The sequence below is a fragment of the Rhinatrema bivittatum genome, chromosome 8 (assembly GCF_901001135.1).
Source record: "Rhinatrema bivittatum chromosome 8, aRhiBiv1.1, whole genome shotgun sequence".
Classification (NCBI taxonomy): Eukaryota; Metazoa; Chordata; class Amphibia; order Gymnophiona; family Rhinatrematidae; genus Rhinatrema; species Rhinatrema bivittatum.
The window spans coordinates 74,977,596-74,996,688 of NC_042622.1; the positions used below are offsets into that span (position 1 = coordinate 74,977,596).

The 19,093-nt window shown below is 44.8% G+C and overlaps 1 protein-coding gene across 3 annotated transcripts in view; it reads left to right on the plus strand.

Annotated features, from left to right (window-relative positions):
- Positions 1–19,093, plus strand: part of TRPC4AP (transient receptor potential cation channel subfamily C member 4 associated protein) — a 156,081-nt gene that overhangs the window by 41,228 nt on the left and 95,760 nt on the right. For 2 of the 3 annotated variants that reach the window (XM_029610934.1, XM_029610932.1), the window contains exons 3-6: positions 2,063–2,179; positions 11,074–11,131; positions 11,748–11,803; positions 12,034–12,162. In XM_029610934.1, coding sequence (XP_029466794.1) covers positions 2,063–2,179; positions 11,074–11,131; positions 11,748–11,803; positions 12,034–12,162 — 360 coding nt within the window. The remainder of the gene's footprint in view (positions 1–2,062; positions 2,180–11,073; positions 11,132–11,747; positions 11,804–12,033; positions 12,163–19,093) is intronic. The other variant, XM_029610933.1, reaches the window with a different exon arrangement.

A 19,093-nucleotide genomic window follows, 5' to 3' on the forward strand; every position in this document is an offset into this window, starting at 1 on the left:
AAATGTGGAAGCATCTATGCATGGATGACTTGAAGGCATCATGAGGCGCTGTGCATGCCAGAATTCCCACACATGCTCTGTGATAAAAATTTTACTGAACTAGAGGTGGGTCCAGTCAGCACCATCAGATGATGTCACTCATGTGTCATGGCTAATTCATCCTGCTGTCTGGATAATTCAGTTTAACAATAAGCAAATTTGCTGTCAGCATCAAGCACTGCAATATTTTATTCTTAAGCAAATCTTAAGTGTGCACCCTGTGACTGGTTAGTTGTATCTGCGTATTAGTGATTCAACTCCAAAAAGCAGTCTTCATGCAAATATATAGTTTTATATTTACATGAAAGTTCTTCTGTATTCACATCTTTTATTAACTTGCTTCATTAAAGATCTACTATACCTCAAGCCTCCATAAAGCCACCTGCTTGTTTTGTAGTATCTCAGTGTAATCCTTGGTGACCTGATGAAAATACCTTTTGAGCACATGAATATCTGTCAACTCAGATGTTTAATATGAAAAGTGTTTTGGTTTTCTGTGGGTTTTTTTGTTTGCTTGTTAGTATGTAGCTCTCACTTCTGCCAGAAAAGTTAATGAAATTCAAGCACTGGCAAATTATTCACCTTTAAATAAAATTCTACCATAAGAATCATTTTGTATACATATCCAATTTTTTTTTCCCTAATTTAGTTTCTGGTTTCCCCATCAACCAATCCATTACATTGCCTACCTTTTTAGCTAGGCCTCACATTGATAGAAATTGAATCAGCTGTACTTACCTTGGACTGTGAAAAAGTACTCTTTTTACAGATGTAGCCAGACATCAGAAAATCTACCCAGATGTTTCTTTTAATCCTAACAGACTTGAGATTGTCACAAAGTAAACAATTGCAAACTGGATTTTATACTGTATTTCCTTTTGCTACTCCAATGCAGGCCTCTGTCTAAGAGTCTAGATGCACATAATGTAAGAGTAATGGCATCTTCTAGAGCTTAGCTTGGCTCAACTTCTATTGAGGAAATATCTAAAACTGCAACATGCTGTCTAGGCACTGCTGTCTAGATAATGGAGTCCTGCCATGATAGTATTTCTGGTTAGTCAGTACCAAGAAACCTTTTCAAGTATTAGTATAAAATGTATGTAAATGTGTGTATATGTATATACTATGTATGTTTATCTAACTAGATACATATTTTGAAGATTTGGTAGGAAGGAAATATATATGTTTTCTTAAGGAGAGTGTGGTTAGAGGACTTCAAAATATTCCATTATTTGGGAGTCCTTACATAAATGACTGACTTTATCCTATTTGTCCTTGGAGAAAACTAGCCCCTGGATTCATCATTCCACTATAAATATAAATATAGTGGAATGATGAGCCGTGGGCAGAAAAGGGATGGGGGGGGGGGGGGTGTTGATACTGCATCGTGGTGGTGCGTCGTGGGCCGCCATGGATGTGGCCGGGCTGCATACTATCACTCCCGTCGCACCAATGACATAGCTGTAGCTATTTCCCATGCTACTACTGCAGGTGATAATGGGCGAAACATTATCACCCGCACCGCTACAGCCCCCTTCTTTGCCTAAACCCTGCCCAAACTCCTCCCCTTTCCCTTATTTGAATTTTGAAATCGCGATAATAGCCCATCGTGATTTGATGAATGGACCCTGTCACAAGTCGGTGTTCCTTGTGAACAACAGCATAAGTAAGTCGCTCATACCCTCCTACCTTCCATGGGTGTTCAAAAATGTCCAGATGGCTCTGATAAATGACTGCTGGGTGGTATCTGTTGTGCATGAGCAGAAAGAACTTCGTTGTGATGTTAAGTAAAGCAGTACTCGCTGAAGTGCGCAGATGCATGAAATGTTCTCTGGGCCTCAAACTAACCACAGAGACGCTGGGTCTCCTGACTTGCTCATGCTTTTTGTTTGTTTATATGGAATAAAGGAAGTTTTTCTAGACACTCTAAGGAAGGTTTTGCCTTGAATTCTCCTCCAATAAGTATGCTTTGGGCTACTTCCATTGCTTTTCATGCTCATACTCTGTGTTCTGTGTGGTGCAGGAGATCTCTCCACTTCTCTCCATGGAGGCGATGGCTATTGTAACTGAAGAGAAGAAAGCTGTTCAGGATTTCACGTTTCCCAACACGTACACCTTCGATTTGTTTGGAGGAGTAGATGTAAGTTGTGTGTGTGTTTCATGAGTTGTAACCCCCTCCCCAACTCTAATATTCTCTCCCCTTGGTCCTGTAGGCTTTGATACTATTCTGCCTGGGCTCAGAACTTAGACATATCTTGTTTGTTGATTAGAGCCCTCTCATCTCACAAGAAATAAATAAGCTTCCCTAAGGAAAAAAAACTCCACAGACTTCTTAAGACCCATTTTAGAAAATAAATGTGTTTAAGAACGGATGCATCAAACCCTAGCAGAGGTATTGGAAAAAGGAGCAGGGAAGACTGTGTTAATCCAGAACTTTGGCAGTTACTCCGGGGGGAATTCACAAACACAAAAACTTAAAATTCCCTGTACATATCCGGATCAGTCCAGACCGTGGGTTGAGCCTCCTTTCCAGCAGGTGGAGATAGACTAAAACTGAAAGGGTGTCCTAGATGAGGACAGAGCTATCCTGTAACCCTTCAGAATTTGTCTGTCTCCAGCAGGTGCAGCAGCTCACCCTTCGGTCTCCTGATCTCGGCTAGTTAGCCGGCTACCTTTCTTGGATCAAGCAAGTACTTTTTTAGGAGTTTTTAATTGGCTATCTCTTCTTAAAAAAAAAACCAAAAAAAAAAACCTTTTAAATCTAAGAGAGTCTTTTTTTTTTTTTCCTCTGCAGGAGACGGCACAGTCTCCTGGCTCTTGCCAGACTCAGGGGGGCTTCACCCCTTGTGCGGAGCATAGCCTGAGTCTGTGTGTGCTTCCAGGTGTGGGGACAGAGTCTGGTGGTCCAGTTCTCGTCTCCCCCTCCTCTGGCTGCCGAGGGGGCTTAGAGCCCCAGTGCTGTGCTCAGTTTGTACAAAAAAAAAAAAAAAGTATTAAAGTTCTTTTTTAACTTTTTTGCAGCACTTACAGAATTTTTTATTCTTGGTTCTTCGGAGGCTTGAACCGGCAGGAGTCAGCAGGTCTCCCCCCTGCTTCACTCCTGCCAGCGGGCTGCCAGTCATCGTTAGTTTTCAGCTTTTTTTTTCTCTCAGAGCGGCTTCACTGATGCCGCGGCCGGCAGCCTGCCTTGCCTGTGGGCTGCCCTCGTCACGTTTTTCGCGAGAGGGACTTTGCTCTGCCTGCCTGCCGGGTGGGGAAGGCCCCCTCCTCGGCAGGGCAGGCAAATCTAGCCCGGAGATCACTTCCCCCAACGCATGGCCAGGAGGCCGTTCCCAGTTCGGCAAAGCCCGGAAACGGCGGCCATCTTGGATTTTTCGGCAGCTCCCATTTCGGAGCTGCCTGGGGCAGGGGAGCCGAATTTTTTTGAGCGACCCACGCCCACCTCCCTCCCCCATGGAATTTTAGAGCACGTTTTACACCGGATTTTGTCCTCCTCCTGCACAAATCTTATTTGGCTAGCTTGCAGGAGGAGGGGGAAGCCGCCTGCCTGGCTGCGGAGCCTCCAGGGCCCATTCGGGTGCAGGTGGTCCCAGGTGTGCCTGCCCCCCCCGGTGGATCCGATACTTCCGGATCTGGACCCTTTTTCGGATTCAGCTACCCTTCCCCCTCTGGAGGCGGACGATCCCAGGGTTCTCCGGATGTTCCAGAGGGAGGAGTTGGAACCCCTCATCCCATTTGTACTCCAGGAATTAGGGTTGGAGGGGCCCCCCTCGGATACCCTTTTGGCCTCCCTGCCAACAAATATGGACCCAGTCCTGGCGGGACTCAGGGCTCAGGCAAGCGCTTTTCTTTTTCATCCTATGCACAAGCTATTGCTCCTGCGGGAATGGGAGGCTCCCGAAGCGGGGCTCCAGGTGGGGCGCACCATGGATAAGCTCTATCCCCTCCCGGAGGAATGTTTAGAAATATTGAAAAGTCCCTCCGTGGATTCCTGCGTCTCCGTGGTCACCAAGCACACCACTATCCCTGTGGAGGGGTCGATGGCCCTGCAGGACGGACAGGACCGGAAGCTCGAGGCCCATATGAAATGCATTTTTGATGTTCTGGCTCGGGGGGTCCGCGCGACTGCCTGGAGCAGTCTCATGCTGCGCGCAGGTCTTAGGTGGACCCAACAGTTATTTGATGCACAGGACCTCCCATTGGCAGAAGTGGAGCAGGCCGAACGTTTGGAAGCCGTCATCGCCTATGGGGCTCATGCACTCTACGACCTCCTCCGCGTGCAGGCGAAGGCAATGGCCTCTGTGGTGTCCACTAGGCAACTCCTCTGGCTGCGTAATTGGTCAGCTGACCCGTCCTCCAAAGCACAGCTGGGCTTACTGCCCTTCAAAGGTAAGTTGCTGTTTGGAGAGGACCTTGAGAAGCTTATGGATTCTTTGGGGGAAAATAAGGTCCATAAGCTCCCAGAGGATCATCTGAAGCAGTCACGCTCCTTTACACCCTCCCGTCCTCGGGGACAGAGACGGTATATCCGGGGTGGCTCCGTGAGGGGCTATTCTTCCTGGTCTCAGTCTTGGTCGCAGCCCTTTCGTGGGCGTCGGCCCTTTCGCGAGGGCCAGCCTGTGTGCTCCACCCCCAAGCCAGCCACTCAATGAAGGTCAGTCGGCCCATTCCTCGGTTCCCTTCCTGGGCGGCCGCCGCTCCCTTTTTTTCGAGGAATGGGTCAAGATCACGTCGGACCAGTGGGTCCTCGACATTGTACGAGACGGGTACGCCTTCGAACTTGTCCGCGACCTCCCAGATCTTTTTCTATTCTCCCCTTGCGGGTGTTCCAAACAGGAAGCGGTAGAGCAAACTCTCACCAGACTCCTCAGTCTGGGCGCAGTTGTCCCGGAGAAGGAGCTTGGCGCAGGCCAGTATTCCATTTACTTCATTGTGCCTAAGAAGGACGGGGCTTTTCGGCCAATCCTGGACCTCAAACGGGTCAACCATGCTCTCAAGATCCCACGTTTTCACATGGAAACCTTGTGTGCGGTCATCGCGGTGGTTCGTCCCGGAGAGTTCCTCGCCTCGCTCGATTTGACAGAGGGCCTTCTTCCATATCCCGTTTCACCGCGATTACCAGAAGTATCTTCGTTTCCACATTCTCAACCGGGATTTCCAGTTTTGGGCCCTACCTTTTGGCTTTGCGACGGTGCCTTGCACCTTCACCAAGATCATGGTGGTGGTGGCAGCAGCCCTTCGGGAAGGCATTCTAGTTCACCCCTACCTGGATGACTGGCTTGTGCAGGCCAAGTCGGAGGTTCTCTGCAATCAGGCGGTGAATCGGGTGTTAGACCTCCTCGCGTCTCTCGGGTGGATAGTGAATTTTTCCAAGAGCAACCTCAGCCCTCCCAGGAGTTAGAGTTCCTGGGAGCCCACTTCGACACTCGAGTGGGCAAGGTCTTCTTGCCTCGTGTGCGGGCCCACAAGCTGATCGGTCAGATTCAGAATCTGCTCTCGTTGCCAACGGTCTGGGACTATCTGCAGGTCCTCGGCTCTATGGCTTCCACCATCGATCTGGTTCCCTGGGCTTTTGCTCATATGCGTCCGTTACAGAAAGATTTACTATCCTGTTGGCAGCCGGGGTCGGAACAGTTTCACATAGTCCTCCCCCTTTCGGCCTCTACCGTCGCCGACTTGCAGTGGTGGCTTTCGCTCCCCCATCTTCTCCGGGGAATGCCCCATCGGTCTCCACAGTGGATGATAGTAACCACGGACGCCAGTCTCTCGGGCTGGGGTGCGGTCTGCCTGTCCAGGTCCACTCAGGGATTCTGGTCGCCCATTCAGACTTGCTGGCATATCAATCGGTTGGAGGCCCGGGCAGTGTGTCTGGCACTGCAGGAGTTCCTCCCTCTCATACGCGGCATAGCGGTGGGGATGCTGTCCGACAACTCCACCACCGTGTCTTACATCAATCGTCAGGGGGGCAGTCGCCTGGTGGCCCTGGAAGCCAGCCATCTCTTCACCTGGGCAGAACGGCACCCGGATTGCCTGGCGGCCTCCCACATTGCGGCAAGGAGAATGTTAAGGCCGATATTTTGTCAGTCGCCAATCACTCGATCCGGGAGAGTGGGAACTCTCAGACGTAGCCATGGATCTGATCGTCGGCAGGTGGGGCCCTCCCCACCTGGACTTAATGGCGACCATGCGCAATGCCAAGGCCAATCGGTTCTTCAGCCGCTGGAGGGAGCACGGCTCGGAGGGAGTGGATGCTCTAGCTCTTCCTTGGCCCGCGGACGTCCTTCTGTATGTGTTCCTCCCCCCCCCCCCCCCCCCCCCCCCCCCCCCGTGGCCACTAGTGGGAAAGGTCCTCAGAAGAATAGAACTCCACAGGGGGCCGGTGATTCTGGTAGCGCCCGAGTGGCCTCGCAGGCCATGGTTCGCAGATCTTGTCAACCTGGCGACGGACGGACCTTTGTGGCTGTGCCATCTTCCTTGTCTACTGCGGCAGGGGCCCATATTTTTCGACCAGGCCGATCACTTTTGTCTAGCGGCCTGGCTTTTGAATGGCGGCGGCTACAAGGAAAGAGGTCATTTCGACCTTGCTTCGAGCCCAGAAGCAGTCGACTTCTCTAGCCTACGTGCGCGTTTGGAAAGTCTTTGAGACTGTTTGTAAAGAGTCAGGTGTCTCAGCTCGCTCCACCCTGGTCTCATTAGTTCTTTCTTTTCTACAGAAGGGTCTCTCCAAGGGCCTCTCCTTCAGTTCTCTCCACGTGTAAGTTTCCGCTCTTGGCTCTCTTCTCGGACGGGTCGAGGGTCATCCTCTAGCGGCTCACCCGGATGTCGTTCGGTTCTTGAGGGGAGTCAAACACCTGCGTCCTCCCGCTCACAATACTTGTCCTTCGTGGAGTCTCAATCTGGTCCTCCGGCCCTCTGCTTGGCTCCGTTCGAACCTCTCCGTCGGGCTACAGTGAAGGACCTTACGCTCAAAACAGTTTTCCTTGTTTCGATCGCCTCTGCTCGGAGGGTCTCTGAGATTCAAGCATTGTCCTGTAGGGAGCCTTTTCTGCGATTTTCCGACTCCGGTGTCTCTCTCAAAACGGTGCCCTCTTTTCTTCCTAAGGTGGTGTCTGCTTTTCATGTCAACCAGTTAATAGAGCTTCCAGCGTTTTCTCCGGTCGAAATTACGGGTACCGCTGGAGGCGACCTTCGTAAACTGGATGTCAAACGCGTTCTCCTCCGGTATCTGCAGGTTACCAATGACTTTCGGGTCTCGGACCATCTTTTTGTCCTCTGGAGTGGTCCCAATCGGGGCAAGTCGGCTTCTAAGACCACTATTGCTCGATGGTTGAAGGAAGCCATTTCCTCGGCTTATCTCTGCCAAGGATGGACAATTCCGGAGGGCTTAAAGGCTCATTCGCTACATTCTCGGGCTACTTCCTGGGCAGAGAGCCAATTGGTCTCTCCGCAAGAGATTTGCAGGGCCACTACCTGGATGTCCTTGCATACTTTTGCTCGACACTACCGTCTAGATGTGCAAGCGCCGGTTTTTGGTTCTTTTGGGTGGCAAGTGCTTCAAGCGGGACTGTCTCGGTCTCACCCGGGATAGGGAAGCTTTGGTACATCCCACAGTCTGGACTGATCCGGGTACATAAAGGGAAAGGAAAATTAGTTCTTACCTGTTAATTTTCGTTCCTGTAGTACCATGGATCAGTCCAGACGCCCTTCCCTGTTTGTCATTTCTTTCTGTCCTCTCGAAGCTTGTTCTTGCAGATTTACAGAGTTTGATACTTCATTCTTTGCAAGAATACTGAGCAATTACACCGGAAGCCTTGGTTGTTCAAGTACCAAGTATATGCAAGAGCGTATCGGGGTCCAGGCTCTGAGGCCCGACTTCACCCTTTCTCCCCCCCCCCCCCCCCCCCCCCCTCTGAACGCACTCAAGGACCGGAGGAGGCCGCGACCAGCCGCAACCGGAAGAGCGAGGCCCCAGCCACATGAAAGCCTGACTCACCTGATTTCTTCAGAGATCCGTGCATCGGAGGCCCGATCCCACCCCCGACGCACCCGACTTCGAGGGAGAACGCAGCAAGTCATCCCGCGACTGGATCAGCCAAGGCCCCAGCCCCTGAGGCCCACCAGCGCGCCCTGCTTGATGATTTTAAGTCTCTGGAGTGGGGGAAGAGGATGCTGGGAGACTGGTCATTCCACTGGCAGGACATTTGGCAGGTGTGGGATGTTGGGAGGGAAACTGCTCCCCCTGGTAGGACACATGACAGGTGCGGTAGGGATGATGGCTGCCAATGTTGTTTGTTGACCTACCTCTGTTGTAACCTACTTTAAATGTATTGTAATCCACATTGAGGCCATTCATGGTAAAAAGCAGACTATCAAATGCCAATAAATAAGGTGAGGCTGGTGGCTCTCTGCCCAGATTTAGACGTTATGGCAGTACCTAGATTTAGCTGGCCAAGTTAGGCAGCAAGCATTGAACGTTGGAACTAGCCATCTAACTTTTTTTTCCTGTACTTAACCCTGCCTCTGGGCCTATCTAATATCAGGCATCTAGTGAAAATAGGTGCCTAAAACTTAAATGCTCAACACAGGTAGATTTTTAAAGATGTCAATTTAGCCATCTAATCCTTTTTGAAAAGTAGCCTTTATTTTTTCAGTCAATGCACTATTGAGCTGTAGAATTTGTTACCAGAAAATGTGGTCAGCTTAATATAGCTTAATTTAAAAAAAGTTTGAATAAGTATCTGGCAGACGGGTCCATTAATAATTTTTAGCCAGGTAGACCTGGGGATCACCACCTCCATAATTTTGAGAGTGAACAACAGGGAATGGATCTGCCAGATACTTCCAAATTACCTGGATTAGCCACTGTGGAGAAAACAGAATGGTGGGCTAAATGGACCATTGGTTGGAGCCAGCATGATGGTATTCATATTTTTAAGGTGAAATGGGTCAAAAGTTATATAAGAATGCACCTACACAAATTCAGGAGAATACATTGCAAAGAACATATGGTAACACTTTGGTAAGGGAACATTTTTCAGGACTAAATTACTCCATTACTGACCATGTGATCAGGATGCTGAAAGGGAGCTTTAGAACTATCTAAGCATGTAAGACCTTTCAAATTAAAATGATTAAGCACGTAAAAACAAACATGGAAGGATTTGATAGGGGCATGGGTATTCTCATGTCACCAGGTATTCTTACCACTCTGATACATCACCCCCTGCTCCTCCCTTCCCTTCACCATTGCAGTGCAACCTGTGATTTACTTATACGGTATATTTGGTCATCATCATGATTTGCTCTAATTGACTTATTTCACTAATGAGGGTAGTATAACTTCTGAAAACAAGTCTGAAATGTATTAACTTGGTCCAATAAAAAGGCACCATCTACTACTGTTTTGTTCATCTGTGTTTGTGTATTCAAGGGAAATTTAAGGGAAAAGACTTAAGACTTGGCTGTTTAAGCAAGCATTCCCGGACCCTAATTAATCTCTCACTTTGTCAACATCTCTCTCATTCATACTAGTTTCAGGAATTTGTAATTAACCCCTTACTTTGTCAACATAGTTCTCTCAGCCAGTCTAGATGCTGAAATTCTGTAATTATCTTACTGACGTTATCCTTTCCTGCTATTTCTCTCTTCGCCCAGTTCAATCACCCTTGTTATTTGTAACTGCTTTTCTCCACACCTTAGATACAGTTAAAAGTTATTTATTTATAGTAATCTTGAATTGTGTATCTGTAACCAATTCTGAAATATAGTGAAGAAAATGTATTCCCAGCCCAAAATATGGGTGGTGGTCCACAATATTGTCACTGTTCAAGGAAAAAATCTTTCTCTGAAATCTGTGAAATGTTTTCCCATAGCCTGAATGCAGAGTTCTAGTAGCGCTAGACAAAAGTTGATGATGTACATGGATCTCTGTGGATGGCTTACAGGGAGGCTCTTTCTCAAAGGAAACTTCCCTTCTCAACTTCATCAACCAGCACAAAGTACCTGCAGGGCTAGGAGGAGGAGAAGGGGACAGAAAAGGTATTAAAGGCAAAATAAGTAACATTGCCGTAGGAGTAGCTTTAGCAAAATCAAGACAAGCTGTATCCATCTTACTTCCAGCATGCACAGGCCCTTGAAGCAAGAGCAAAGCTGGGCTCTCAGGACCACCAGCTAAGGCCATGCTTCCTTGCTAATGCTGTTTACACACACACACTCTTTCACATCTGTATTAATCTAGCCTTACTCCCAGATTGTGTGTCAAATAGTTTACTGGATGGGACCATTCAGTCGTCTTCTGGTGACTACTAATATTTTACTGTTTCTATTTTCTAGTTCTGTACCCGCTTTCCCCTCAAAGGAGACCAAAAAGATTAGCATTGTTAGTCATAAAACAATATATCATTTACATCAGTCGTCATAAAACATTACAATATGTAAATATAAAATAAATTCAATAACTCAAAATCCCTGATAGTGACCTACTATAAGGTCTTATGTACATATGTGCTAGCTCTGTGGGTGCAGTGGATGGAGGACCTCGATATTGAGTAAATTCTTACACTGTATCGTTTTGAAAAGTTGGCTTCTATGTTTCTTTTTTATGCAACATACTGATCCTAACCTGAGAAAAGGGCAGTTCTCCTTTATACTACACACAATGCTGTTAGTCAGGGATCACTGCATATATACATACATCTAATCCAGATTTAGAGGTTCTGCTAATAATTATTACAGAAGTGAAATTGCTTCATTTGTTGGGGTCAATTATTCACGGACCAACACAAAACTTATTCTTAAGATCTCCTCCTAGTATGAACAAAAGTGAGAGTGTACAGCTGGCGCTCCTGTAGAGGAGCCGAGCTGATGCTCCCAACCAGTTGGAGGGTCTGTGTAGTGTTAACACCCAAGCTAACCCTTTGTCTCTTCAGTCAATCTGGAAATGTTATATTATGCTTATATATTGCCTTCTTTGAAAACAGGTTTGACCCAAAATAACTGCTCTTATACAGTATTAAGATATTTTTGTTTTCACAGCTTCTAGTGGAAATACTTATGAGACCAACACTTTTTACACAGAAAAAGAAGGTAAAAAGTAAGTGTGCACATCCTTTCCTTTATTTTTTTTATTTATTTTTACAGTTCTCTTTTTCTTGTTTGTGGTGTTAGGATTGTGTGGGACTTTGGTGCTGCTGGTTTCCCTTGGACCTAATGTCCCTCTCACCAACCCTTCTTTAATTTCCCTTTTGATACTGAAAGTTTTCAGGATTATCGGGATAAGACTGGCCAAAGTTTGCAAGGGAAATCTTCTTGGAGGCTGTGAATCCACAGGGTAGCTGAAGCAATGCTGCAAGCCAGCTTGCTGTGGGAAGGTCGTGGCCTCCTGCTTGTGACTTGCCTTTTGGGGGGGGGGGGGGAAGTGGGCGGGATCTGGCATGCACAGTTTGGGAGGCTTACTGTCAGAGTTTGGGGTCTCATGCTTGTGACTCACTGTTGGGAAGCTAGGGCCCAGCACTTGTAGCTTTTGGAATATCTCGCCTGTAGCACAGAACAAGGGGTCATCCTTGTTTTGTGTCCTTTGGTTCACCCCACATCACTGCTAGCCTTTCCTGCACAGCAACTTATTTCTTTTCTGTGATAGTTTCATAGAATTTGATTGCTGTTTCTGACACATTGCTTTGATTTAATTACATTTTTTTAATGTGTTTCAGTAAGTGATGACTTGATCAAGGACTGCTTAAGTATATTGTACAACACATGTATATGTGTAAGTATACCCCTGCAAAGAGCTTCTGTGTCCCTTCTTCTCTGTTGCTATGTTGGGAAAAGACTCTGGACTGAAAGTTTTTGTCTATTTCAATGTTGTTGCCAGTGCCCAAGTCTCTGCCCTTTCCTATGCCATTGTGCACCACACATCGAGCTGTGCCTGTTCTATGCTATGACCCTTCTGTCCTGGTATGCGGTTAAGATTTATTTTTTTTGTACTTGTTCATGCAGACGGAAGGGGTTACAAAGCGCTTGGCTGAAAGAAATGACTTTGTGATGTTCCTGTTTACACTGATGACAAATAAAAAGACGTTTCTGCAGACAGCAACGCTCATTGAAGATATCCTGGGTGTTAAAAAGGTTTGTTTATAGTGCCAGTGTAAAGTAGACTGAGAAGGTGATATTTTCAAATGTGCAGCATTGGAGCCGCTCACTGCTGTCTCCTGGTAATGATTCGTTTTCTTGAGGTCTTTACAAAGGAGGTCATAGAGGGTGGTCTGTTTGTGCTGAACTTCCCTGACTAAATAAAAGAAATGCTCTGAATATGAGTAAGCACCAGATTTCCTGGCATATATACTTGAGCCATGATATTTATGGGTGTGAATTATTTGGAGATATGTGACACTGAGACTGCAAGGGCTGCTAGTGCTGTAGTACTATTAGTAAAGCAGTACTGCAGCAGTGCCCAGAGGCGAATGTTAACTCTGCACATAAGTAACATGATGATGATAGAAAGATGACCATGAAGAAGACAGTGTTTACTGCATGTTAATCCTACATGCATTACACTCCTAACACGGTTTCACTTTCTCGTTCATGGTTGTATTAGACACATGGAAGCACAGATTAGAGGTCTAATTGGCAGAAGTTTGAAACCTGTGGCCTTTATAACAATCAACAAAATTTCATTTCTTATCTTTTGTTCCTATGTTCTTATCATTCAATCACAGGAATTAAGGCAGTGAAAAAGCTTTGAGGTAGGAAGGGCTGAGAGTCAGTGGGAGGTCTTTGTTGTAAAGTAGAGTATTTGACAGTAGGATTTGTGTTGCATTCTATCTGTAGAGAAAGGGGGCATGGAAGAGCAGCCGGATTAATGCAATATCATGCGCTCAGACTAGTGCACAGGTTAACCCGCGGTTGGACGCAAGTCCATAACCCCTGATGCATTAAGGGAAACAGCGTATCCAAAATGCACGTCTAAACCAGCGCATAGCTAATAGAGCTCATCACAAGTAAATGCCATGTTAATGAGGCTATTAGCTAGTACTCCTGATTTAAAAAAATCACCGTGTGTTCAGTGCACACGTTTTAACCCTAAAATTGCCAGCCCCGGAGCTGGCATTAAGTTTGAGGCACCCCAAGCCCTGAACAGAAAAGCAGAAAATACTGCTTTTCTGTGGTTCATCCGACTTAATATCATTGCAATTCTAAGTAGGAGGAACCACAGAAAGCAGCAACATGGATTGGGGGGGGGGGGAACCAAAAAGTCTTGACAGCAGTTAGGTTAGGAAAATGGACTCTCAATTTACGAGCGTGCATTTTCCTAACCCGTGGCTGTGCATGTCCCGGATGCCATGGACACGCTAGGGACGCACAATTTATCCCTTGCACATACTTTTTAGCATGGCAGCTCATTTTCCTATTGCATCGGGTGCCCAAGGGAGGTGAATGTGCATGCAGTAAAAAAAAAAAAGGGCGCCCAGTTTGGACGCACGTCTTTTATGCGCTCTTTATTGATTCAGCCTGTATGTGTGGTGGAGGGTGCTGAAGCTGCATTGGGTTCATTTATTCTGGGTGTGTTAGGTGGAAATGGGAGTCTAGAGAAGAATACAGAGTTTCTGCATTGTAGATGAGAGAGAATTTGCTGTCAACAAGCAAGGCTGAATGAGCCCTGACTCGTGGATGATCTCTTATGATGGCACTGAACAGGCAAATCTCTTATAGCTCAATAAACCTTTTCTGAGCATGTGCAGTGATTCTCGCCCATATATTGCCATGAGACCCTTAATCTTTGTATGAGCTACCCCAAATGTACACCTTCTCTCTTTCATTTTAAAGATTTTTCAATATGGTTTTTTACCTTGTAGTTACTGACATTTTTTCCTACTGTCTTTGCAGCCCCTTAGCAGTACTTGAGTGCTCTCTATATAATCTATATCTATATATATCTAAGGTAAACACAAAATAGCAGTTGTTTCACAGAAAGCTGGATGTGTTCCTCTATAGTGAAAATACACACACAAAGTAGCAGAATACCCTCCACACCTCAAAAAAGGGTGATAAAGCCAGTTCATATTATCACACCATTTCTCTGAAGTGAGTTAACTCAACTGGCTGCAAAAACACTCACAGATGCTGCTTTTTTGTTTTCCAAAGTGTTAAACATTAAGTTAAATTTGAAATTCAATCACATATATGCACACAATACCTACAAAGGCCCTTGTTTTGTCATCAGGCTTCCTCATGGGATTACAATTGCATATTAATTTAATATTGAACTTATTTTTGTGACAGGCATGGAAAGAGTTCAAATGTGCATTTAAACTGGCTGTGAATGCATAGCATCACAAATGACTTGTGATCTGAAATAAGACAGAACATTGCACACTATTAATCCCAAGAAAAAACTATTCCTTACTCCATTCACCCCTATTTACCTAGATTTTAAAATATATTGGACAGAACATAGCTCTCGCTGCCACTTAACTATCTTCAGCAGAAAGCAGTTAAATTGTGCTCAAATCCAGAAGCTACTTGTTTATTGCCAAAACCCTGCCCACCTCAGAAAAGTGCTGAAGGGTAAGCACTGACATGAGCTCTGATATCAGAAGAATGATACTTCAGGTTCACGACATGTGGAGCCAGGACTGGGCTCCTCACTCTCATTTTGGAGAGAACTTCCTCTACCTCCCCCCCCCCCCCCCCATGGCACTGGCTGCTGGATCTTCCTCATTCTCTGTGGACACGTGCAGATGATGTCATTTAATGGTGCTGCCCCGGAGCAGCTCTCTCAGATCTGAGAAAGAAAACCCTTTCTAAGCATGCGGGGAAATAGCTGCACATCAGCTCTGTGCCTTCCCAAATCTCCTCAATCTCTCATTCTCAGCTCATGAGTTTTCTTTGTTTGTTTTTTTGTTTATTTTTAGTACTTTGGGCTTTTTTTTTTTTTCTTTCTAAGTTATTGCTTTATTGGTTTATTTTTCATTGAGTCTCTTCAAAAAAAAGAGAGGAAGAATATATACTTTATTTTCTGCCATAAAGATGTCCAGGAAACAACCATTTTAAAAAAATTGTGGTCATAAGATGGCTTCGGTAATTATCCACAAGTTATGCCTCAGATGTTTGGCACATAACCATGCACTTTAAATTGTAAAACCTATGCAGAGGTGTTGCCCAGAGCCTTTAAGATACAGGCAACTTAAACTTTTTTCTGATGCCGTCTTCTGTGTTGACATAGAAATTTATGTTGCATGGCTCAGTACCATAATACTCATGGAAGATGGCACTAATGTGATTTTTCACCCCAGTGGATCCTTCCGCTCCAAAGGGGACTATCTCTTATTTTTAGGTGGTTGAGAGGAAGTAGTAGACTCTTTACTTTCATGTTTAGAAGACTCTGGCCTTTTCTTTTTGTGAGATTATGGTCTTCTCTGTTCTAAGGCTGCCCTCTCCTCCGGACATAAGCCTTCAGGGCAGACAGCACTAAAGGATACTTTCCCATAACACAAGTCCTAGATAGCCATCTCATACAGGCTGAGCACCAACCTAATTAGGGATCCTCCAAAACCACTAAATCCTTCTGCTATAATTTTTATCATTCTTTTACAATGTGCCTCTGGACCTCAAGATCCACCGACATCTGGAATCCCAGTGATATAGGGGAGAGGAAATCATTGCCTTCTCAGACTATAGAGGAACATCAACTACCTATCAACTCCATCATGGTTACCACCTGCTCACTTGCAAAAGGTCCCCCCTTATATTTATTGCATGGACACACAGGGCTGATAAATCCCTGATGAGTCATGATATTGTAAAGAAATAAAAAACTTAAACATCTTAGGCATATCTGAGACATGGCTGAAGGAATCTCACTGAATGAACTATGTCTAAAAGGCTTCTCCATCATATACCAGAATCAGATCAGAAAGAGGTGGAGGAGGAGTGACAGTCCTATTCCATAACTCAGTCAAATTGTGTAAAATCCCTCTTACTCAGCTATGGGAATCAGAATGTTTACTAGCCCAGATTTGGAGAAGAGAAACCAATATGGCTCCTACCAAGCCCCTTGACATAATGCATCATCCATACAAGAGCTACTAGATCATAGATGTGAGATTGAAATTCCCCAGCCTAGAAATTATGGGTGACTTTTTAACTTACTTCAGCATCACACATGGCTGAAATCCTCACCACCATGAAGACACTTGGTCTCACTCAGGCTGTCAAAACTCATGAGAAGGAACATAGAGTGGACCTGGACTTATGCAAGGGGTGAACAATCAAGAACCATCATAAAAACAGCATTAGGATAATACTGCTCTCATGGACCGATCGGTCACTAATTAAGTTCTTTCTGTATATTAACTTTAAACAAACTGGCACAACAAGGTCCTGGAAAGTAATATGGAGCACGACCCGTGAAAGCCTGCTAAAGGCTCTAGATTACTCCTAAACAGACCAAAAGAATATAAGAAATGTCATACTGGGTCAGGCCAAAGATCTTCAAGCTCAGGATCCTCTCCGAAATTGGCCAATTCAGGTCACCAGCACCAGAATAGATTGAATCCTTTTTGCTCATAACTAGGGGTATGCCATTTTGAAACACAGGAGCCTAAGGGCACAATGAAGCATTGTTTTTTAATGAGTTCACTAATGTTATGAAGTTCCCTTATATGCTATTAGATGCCCCTGAAGAAGAAATGAAACATGTTGCGTGTCTGGCATTGAATCCAATGTCTCTTTAACAGGGACTTCCATTATTTCATTAGACAGATACTCAATCTACAGTTGAAAGAAGATAAGTATCTGGTTCTTTTTTATAGATATTATTTTGTATGCAATATTTCAAAAAAATCTTTAAAAAAAAAAAAGACAACTTTTGCAAATAGGCATACAGAACTTTGAGATCCATGATTAAAATTGCTTGAGCAGCAATTGTTAAGCTTTAGCATTTTAATATTAAACATCTGTGGAACACTACTTAGCACATATCCACTGCTCATTTATGAAGGTTTTCTTAATAAGCCTATTGTCATTTATTATGATGTAGTGGTTTCATTTTGTTCTGTGTTTCATAATTAAAGATAAGCATTGGCTTTCCCAAGTCTATATAGCTAATAATGGTTTATGGATTATTTTCTCCAGGAAGTTGTCTAAACATGTTTTAGAACCCAATTACACTAGTTTCATTAATATCCTCTGGCAACAAATTAACTGTGCACAGAGTGAAAAAAATACTTTCTCTGATTTGTTTTAAATGTGCTTCCTATTAGCTTCATGGAGCATCCCCTATTTCTAGTACTATTGGAAAGGGCAAATCATTCCCTATTTACCCATTCCACCCCACTCATAAATCTGCAATTTCATTTTTGAGTTGTTTCAGAACTCTGGATGTGTATATCATTTGATGTTCTGGTGATTTTGTTATTCTTTAATGTATTAGTTTGATTACATCTTCTGGTTCACTGTGATTTCCTCAGATGTTTTCGGCATAGGTATCTCTTCAATACCCTCCTGAGTAAACACTGAAGCAAAGAATTAATTTAGTTTTCTGCTATGGTCTCCTCCATCTGCTACATCTTAAGTTGATTGCTTGCCACTGTGATTGTTCCCTCTTCCTTTAAACATGCTGTGATCACACAGCTTATGAAGAAATCTTCACTGAACTGTACCTGCCCTGCTAACTACCATCCCATTTCCCTCTTCACTTTTGCATCTAAACTGCTCAAATGCTATCTTGATTTTCTTTCATTTTAAACTATTCTAGATCTGCTGCAATCAGGCCGTTGTGCTTTACATGCCACGGGAACTGCTCTTGCCAAAAGTCTCCAGTGACGTTCATGGCCCAAGGGCAAAGACCTTTACTCAGTCCTCATCTTGAGATAACACTGATCATAGTCTACTCCTTGACCACTATACTCTCTTCTGGTTTTCTTCTTATTTCTTTTATCGGATTTGTACTGCATCCTTTAAAGGTTCTTCTTCCACCGCTGTTCTCCTGTCAGTGTGCTCAAGACTCTGTCTTGGACCACCTTCTTTTTTTTCTATACTTCTTCCCTTAGTGCTCTGTTCTTCCATGGCTTTCACTACCACTTTTATGCTGATGACTCACAGATCTACCTGTCCACCAGTACCTAATTTCATCCTGATTGTCTGAAATCACCAGCTGGATGACCCATCACAACCTTACACTTAACATGGTTAAGATGGAACGCTTTCTTTTCCCCAAACCTGATTCCTCACTATCTTCTTTTTCAGTCTCTCTGGATGGCGCTGTCATCTTCCTATTTCTTTCAGCATGTAACAGATTGGTAATCTTTGCATTCTGTGGGGTTTTTTTTCTGCATACATCCAAAGCACTGCTAAAGCTGGTCATTCTTCCTTGATAACATTGCTAAAATCCATTCCTTCCTCTCTGAGCATGCTACCAAAATGTCCATATACTATTTTACCATCTCCCGCTTAAACTTGTACTTTGTGGGCCTCCAACTGAACCATCTTTCTCTACTTTAGGCTATTCAGTATTTGGCTACATGACTTATCTTCCTTCAATATCACTATAAGCTTGTCGCCTCTCTTCTCAAGTCACTACATTAGCTACCCAAACATTTCTTCATACAGTTAAAGTTCTTCTTATTCGCCTACAGATGCATTCCCTCTGCAGCTCCATATTATATTTGCATCACAAGAAGTGACAAGTGCATCCCCAAAAATATGGCTTGCCACCCAATTTCTAGTGCTGGTTAATGGTGAGCAAGCAGGGCTACTGCCTTGAGTTCCCAAACCACAAGGGGCCATATGGCCTGCCCAAAGTAGGCTGAAGGAAGTAGGGATATGCATTTGTTAATTTTTGGACGTCCATTCGTTTTATTCATACGCACAAAATGAATGGTATGTGTGTCTGTCTAAAGTGTGTCCATTAGGTGCACACCATTCGTTATGCGAACATTTGTTCTTTCATTAGATATGCAATAGGTGTCCAAACGAATGGACGCATTAATGCGCATCCCTAGAAGGGAGCAGGGTCCAGACACTGGTCTTTAGGCTGGTGCTGCATTAGACTTGAGAG